The 6,573-nt window shown below is 68.5% G+C and overlaps 1 protein-coding gene across 4 annotated transcripts; it reads left to right on the top strand.

Annotated features, from left to right (window-relative positions):
* Positions 1 to 1,009: 1,009 nt before the first annotated feature.
* RNF208 (ring finger protein 208) lies at positions 1,010 to 5,783 on the top strand. 4 transcript variants are annotated; one of them, XR_012590049.1, is made up of 3 exons: positions 1,181 to 1,339; positions 2,770 to 5,313; positions 5,406 to 5,783. XR_012590049.1 is itself a non-coding variant. In XM_074608820.1 (2 exons), the coding sequence occupies exon 2, from the start codon at positions 3,483 to 3,485 to the stop codon at positions 4,278 to 4,280; it is 798 nt and encodes a 265-aa protein (XP_074464921.1). In that variant the 5' UTR covers positions 1,010 to 1,339; positions 2,770 to 3,482; the 3' UTR covers positions 4,281 to 5,783. The 4 variants fall into 4 exon arrangements, 2 of the variants coding, with proteins under 2 accessions (XP_074464921.1, XP_074464922.1); XR_012590050.1 differs by lacking the exon at positions 1,181 to 1,339 and adding an exon at positions 1,604 to 1,743; XM_074608820.1 differs by having other exon boundaries at positions 1,010 to 1,339; positions 2,770 to 5,783.
* Positions 5,784 to 6,573: the final 790 nt, after the last annotated feature.

Genomic DNA, 6,573 nt, shown 5'->3' with positions numbered 1-6,573 from the left:
CCTGGGGCCAGCGAGACCCTGTGTCCTGCACCCCCCTCCTGAGACCTCAGCAGGGATCGGGATGCTCGGTTGGATTTTGACCTCAGGGTGGGGGAAACCCCTTTGCTCCGCTCCCGCGGGGTGGCTGTGGGTCAGGATCAGGCAGGGGGGGTCCCTTGGGACACGGTGGGGTGCATGGCTCTGTTTCGGCAGTGGGAAAAAGTCGGGAGGGAGGGAGGGATGGAGGGAGGTATTACTGGTGTTATGACCTTTCTCTAGCCCCGAAAGCCGTGGGGGCTGCCGGCCTGCCCCCCCCCCCCCCTCCCCGCTGTCCCCCGCTCCCTGCTGCTGCCCCCAAACCCGCTGCCCCCGGGAGCAGCATCCCCCGCTCCCAGCCGGCGCCGCGGAGCCGTTTCCAGCGGCGGCTGCTGAGTCACTGCAAAGGCCCCCCCCACACACACCGAAACACCGCGCCGGGACCGGAGCGGGGGTGCGGGGCGCGGGGAGTGGGGTGCGGGGGGCAAGAGGGGGTGCGGGGTGCGTGTGTGTGTGTGTGTGCGTGTGTGTGTGTGTGTGCGCGGGGCGTCGGGCCGGCGGGCCCCGGCGCTGCTGAGCGAGAGAAATGTGAGGCGGCTGCACCACTGCGGCGGCACTGCGGGCAGCGGGCGGCAGCCGGGCGGGAGCGCGCAGGCAGCGCGCAGGCAGCGCCCGCGCCCGCCCAGCCCCGCGGGACAGCGCGGACGGAGCCCGCCCGCCCGCACCTGCCGGAGGGGGGGGACCGGGGGGCGCCCCAGCCGCAGCCCACCCCCCACCACCACCACCACCACCACCCCGACCAGCAGCCAGCCTGCGCCGTCGGCCGGGGAGTGTTGCATCAGCCCCGGGCTCCGCGGCCGGAGGAGGCGGTGGAGGAGCCGGGGGAGGGAGAGCGGGCGGAAGGTGCCTCCCCGGCGGCGGCGCTACCTGCCGCCTCCCCAACCCCCCTCCCCCCGCCCCCCCCCCCCGCCCCGGCAGCCGGTCCCCGCCGAGCATCCGGAGGCGGAGGAGCCGGCGGGAGCCCGGCGCCGCCGCCAGCGCTGCCTTTGTGCCCGGTGCCCTCCCCGCGCCGCCGGGGGAGCTGCGGGAAGAGGCGGCGGGGAGCGGGGCCGGGAACCGCGGCCCGGCCGGGAGAGGCGGCGGGGACCCGGCAGCATCTCTTCGGGGAGCCGGGACATCGCACGGACAGCGCCGGCATCCTTCTGCCTTTCAGATAACCTTTAGCCGCTTGGGCCTCCAGACCTCCCCCGGGGACGGAGCGGGGGGCTGGAGGCTGAATTGGGGACACGGCATCCCCCGGCCGAGGCACGGCGGGCCAATGCAGGTAACGAGTGGCAGGGACCGTCCTTTTGGCCGGGCTGCCCGGGGGGCATCACCCTGCGGGCCCGCAGGCGTGAGGACGCGTGTGTTTGTGTGTGTGTGTGTGTGTGTGCGGGTGTGCACATGTGTGTGCACCGCTGGGCTGCGAGCGTGCCAGCGCGGCGTGGGGCAGGGGTGCGTGGGGCTGGGGATTGCGGCGGGAGGTCAGCGGGGGTTGGATGCTGCGTGTGGTGGGGGGTGCTGGGAAGGGGTCTGTCTCCCCAGGGGTGACGGGGATGCGGGGCATTGGTGGGGTGCTGCGCCAGGGCTGTGCATGAAGGGGTGTGACGGCGCGAGCGTGGAAACGCGGTGGCTGTGTGCGGCGGCTGCCCGTCCATGCGGATCGCCCTGCCCGTCGGTGCGCTGCGGGTGAGTGTCTGCGGGAGACCTGCGGGCAGAGAGCCCCTGGGGGGCTGCTGCTGTGCATGATTTGGGTGGGGGTGGGGGTGGGGGAGATATAAGATGCTTGTGCGGTGCGGGGTGCAGGATGTGGGGTGCAGAATGTGGGCCCGTGATGGGGGATGCAGGACGCAAGGCCTCCCTCCTCAGGGCAGGCATCGCAGGATGCTTGCAGGACCCCAGTGCCACCAGGGCACAGCCCCCTGGGACACCCCCACTGGGGTCGGGCAGGGATCCAGCCCCCCGCGGTTCTCGGGCATCCGGGGTTGAACCCCCCCGTGGCCTCTCGCCATCCCCAAGGGCTGCTGCCGCAACCAGATGGCCCCCTCGGGCCCCCTCCGTCAGGCCTGGCAGGGCTCGGCGGGAGCAGGCATCCCTCTAACAGGATTTGCAGCGTGATGGAGGAGAGCGCCTTCGCCCTTCTCGGAGGAGAGACAGGCTGTCGCTGGGGCTGCTGAGGCAGAAAATGGCCACGGGCTGGCTGTCTGTCCCCCATCTCCTGCCCTCAAACGTGGCCTGTCCTCCCCAGCAGCCATGGGACAAGGGCAGGGAGCTGGGAAGGGGGAGAGGAAGCTGGAGGGAGGGATAATAGCAGGGACAGATCAGGAGCAAGTGATGGAGGTAAAAATAGATCCACCGAGCAGAGGAGGGGCTAAACGTGAGAGAAAACCCTGAGCAGAGGCAGGCCGGTGGGGGACCCCCCCCCAGGAGGGGCCCTGCATCCCAACGTGGCACCGGGAGACCTGCCCTGCTGGCCCCCAGGGCGGAGGGGGGACCCCAACCCCAACCTCAGGGCCGCTGAGGAGATGCCTGGGGGGAAATACCTGCTGGCTCCCACTTCCGCCGTCCCAAACACGCAGGTGGATGGACGGGACCTGCAGGGCTGAATTGCCAAATTGCCGGGATGCAGGCGGGCACGCATCCCGAGGGAGCGCTGGCAGCCGGCAGATCCCTGAAGGGCCTTGGATCCAACCCCCTCTTGCTTTTCATTTCCAGCGAGCACGAAGCTGAGCTGGGAACAGAGGTGCCGGGGACGGTGGGGAAAAGGCGTGTGGCAGCCCCGGCACCGGCCAAGGTGAGCTGCCCTCCGGCGCGGGATGCTCCCTGAGCCCCTGCCCCGCGGGAGCTGCCGGTGACAGCAGGAGGGAGAGCCGGGAAGTCAGAGCAAAGGAATTTGCAAACACATTCTTCAGCGCCACGAGGATCCCCACGGCAAGTAAACAGGAATAAAGGCCTTGTGGAGGTGGGAGCCTGGGCAAGGTGGGGGCTGTCCCCTGTTCCTGTGGGATTCCCCTGGACTCACCTGTCCCAGGCAGTGCCTGGCACCACGGTCCCCACTTTACCATTCCGGACTGCAGCTGATCCGGCGTGAGAAGTGCCAGCGGAGGCAAAGGGGGGGGCTGCCGAGTGACGGCCAATGTCACGTTGACATCCCAGCGTGGCGCTGCGGGGAGCCGACGCTTTGATCACCCGCCCGAGAGCATCCTCCAAGGCGGGCAGGATGCCGCTGTGAGCCCTGCCTTCCCCTGCCCGCCCCGGCCTCGCGCCCAGCGCCCTTGGGGCTGGCCGAAGAAGAGGGGCGCGGGGCCCACTGGCGCTGCCCCGTCTCCCCAGGATGCTCTTCCACGCCAGCGGCTGCTCCCCGTGCTCCTGCTCCGCGGCCAGACCGAGGTTGAAAGCTCAGCAGGCTGCCGGCATGTTTTAGCCTCATGCAGGCGTCCCTCAGAGACCCCAGAGCAGTGGACAGTAATGTGAAAACGATACTCATGTCGTGTCTGAAAGGGCAACAGGTCATCATTAAAATGGAGGCGATGAAAATCATCCACCCGGAGAAGTTTTCGGAGCTGCAGGCCTCGCAGCCGCGCTACGCGCCAGCCCCGCGCCGTGAGCCGCCCCTCGTGGCCAAGCGCGCGTGGCCCTCCGAGTCCGAGATCATCGTCAACCAGGCGTGCGGGGACATCCCCGCCCTGGATGCCACCCCCGGCCCCCTGCCGCTGCCCCGGACTCCCCCCCTGCCGCGGCGAGAGCGCGGGTACCAGAGCCAGCGGAAGGGCAGCTCGGAGGTCTGCTACCACCGGCAGCCGCCGTCGGATGAGGTGATCGTCAACCAGTACGTGCTGCACCCCTCGACGCCCTGCGAGCCCCTGGAGTGCCCCACCTGCGGCCACATGTACAACTTCACCAACAAGCGGCCCCGCATCCTCTCCTGCCTGCACTCGGTGTGCGAGGAGTGCCTGCAGATCCTCTACGAGTCCTGCCCCAAGTACAAGTTCATCTCCTGCCCCACCTGCAAGCGGGAGACCGTCCTCTTCACCGACTACGGGCTGGCGGCGCTGGCTGTCAACACCAGTATCCTCAACAGACTGCCGGCCGAGGCCCTGGCCGCCAACCCCGTCCAGTGGAGCAGCGACACCGACCGCAGCTGCTACCAGACCTTCCGCCAGTACTGCGGGGCTGCCTGCACCTGCCACATCCGGAACCCGCTGTCGTCCTGCACCATCATGTGAGCCCCGCAGCCCTGCCCCCACCTCCCGGCGGCGGGGCGGCCGGCGGGTGCGAGAGGATGGCGCTGCACCGTGGCACCGGTCCCTTCTCTGCCGGCGGCACAGCCCGGGGATGCTCGGACGCTCGCCGTGGCCGAGGACGTGGGACCGGCGTCCTCGCCGGCACTGGTGGGGGGCGATGGGGACGCTGGGACCGTACGGCAGCCCCCTACGCCCTGCTGGTGCCCAGGGAGAGGGACGCTGGGATGGGGAGCATGTCCACCAGCGCATCCAGGGGCTCCGGCTCCCCCCATCCTGCGGCAGGAGCCCCCGCTGTGCATCGAGCATCCCACCACGCTCCATCCCTGGGCACTTTCTCCCTCCTCTCTCCCTGCGGCTCCCGAGAGCGGACACTGGTCCCTGGACGGAGCGACACCCTCCCCATCGGCCCACGGCCAGCAGCGGCAGCACAAGGAGCCCTGGAGGTGCCCGATGTCGTGCTGGGTTGCCTGTCTGGCATGGGAGGCAAGGACAGGTCCCTGGACTCCCCCTCTCCTTCTCTGTAAGTTATTTGCCAAAGCTTTCATCTCAGCGGCCAAGCCGCCGTGCGCCCGAGTCATTGTAGCCATGCCACGCCGCCGCACTGGCCCCTCGGTTGCGAGCAGACACGCGGCCCGTTTCCTCCGCAGGCCCTTGAGGAAAGCTCCACTTTATCCTCGTTTTGGAGGATTCTTGTTTTTTCCCAGTCCGTCCCTGGCCGCCCCATCTCAGGCCGCTACACGTTCACAAAGGCATTGAGCTGTGCCTGTCCTCTGCTGCTCCACGCGGGGCCCTGCATCGATGCCCCATGGGATGGCTTGCGGGGGCATCACGGCGTCCGGTACCCCACATTGCCGGCTCCAGCGAGGGGATTTGGCTCTGCAGGGGGACAGAGGTCTGGCTCCTGCCCACGGTCCCTTCCCCGGAGCAGCACCTCTGCTCCGAGCCCTGTGCGGAGGGGCGGGCAGGGCGGCAGCCCCCTGTGCACAGTCTTGCTTTCTCCAGGGCACCTGGAGAGGTAAGTTTGCTGCCAAAAAAGCAAAAAAAAAAAAAGAAAAAACAAACCTAAAAAAATATAGAAAAAGCCATAATTTGCGGGTGCTCCTGCAGGGCTGAGCACCACAACCCAGCATGGCCACGGCACCAGGGGCACACGCTGCCCGGTCCCAGGGCACCGGGGCTGGGCGTGCCGGGGGGCCCCGCAGAGCCCGCACCCTGGAGGAAAGAGCAGCCCCCAGCACTGGCCGAAGCCCAGCATCCATCCAGGGAGAGGGGCCGAACCGTCCCCCCCGGCCACCCCGAGGGAGCAGGCGATGCCACCGGCGCAGCCCCGGGTACCACCCTGCTCTGGCGGAGGACGCGGCCGATACCGTTTCTGTGTTGCTCTGCCAATGCCTCCCGCTGCTGGTTGTGACGATGATCATGTTTTATACCCGGCCTTGTTCTAACCCCCATCAGTCTCCCCAATAAAGATTATATTGGAACGAACAGCGACACGGTGTTTGGGGAGGCACGTTGCTGCGGGGGTGCTGTGCCCTGGCCCTGCTCGGTCTGTGGGGCAAGTTGGGGGGGAGATACCCAAAGGAAGGGCTTTCTCTGGGACTGACACCTCCTCCTCCGCCCTGGCTCTCGGCTCTGACATGGTTGGGTCCCCACCTTGCCCAGTCCCTTGTCCCACCACACACGGCTGGGCACTGTGGGGGTACGCTGGCCACCTTGGCAAGCGGTCCCCAGCCACACCAAGGGCTCCGAAATACGTCTGGGATGTCCCGTTCCTCCCGGAGTGACTGGGAAGGGGATTTGGCAGCCTGGTTCAGGTGGCACCCACTAGCAAAGGGAGCCAGGGAGGGACACGGGCCTTGCTGGGCTCCCGCTACCCCCTCCGGTGAGGCAGATGCACCCATGGGTCCTGCCACGCGCCCCTCTCCGCACCATCCCCAGTGGCACACCGGGACTGCCCCGGTGCCTGGCATGCACCTGGCAGCACCGGCAAATGGCATCGGTAGGGAGCACCCGCTGCCTGCACTGACCGGCCCCCGGCGTCACCGTGATGGCAACTCTCCAGCTGGGAGAGGCAGAAATTTGCAGCAGAAGCAGGTGGGAGGATGCTCCCGCGGCAGCGCGGTTCCCCGGGCGTGAGCTGTGCGCCCAGGCTGGTGTGTGCACACGTGTGTGCATGCGTGTGCGCAGCGGGGGGTGCGTGTGTGCGCACACTGAGGCGTTCCGTGCACGCACAGCCCCGCTGGCCCAGCGCTGCCTCCCCAATTTCCTTCCTCTG

This window comes from Larus michahellis, chromosome 15, assembly GCF_964199755.1.
Source record: "Larus michahellis chromosome 15, bLarMic1.1, whole genome shotgun sequence".
Lineage (NCBI taxonomy): Eukaryota > Metazoa > Chordata > Aves > Charadriiformes > Laridae > Larus > Larus michahellis.
The sequence above is the reverse complement of the archived record's forward strand: the minus strand, read 5'-3'. Positions and strand labels throughout refer to the sequence as shown.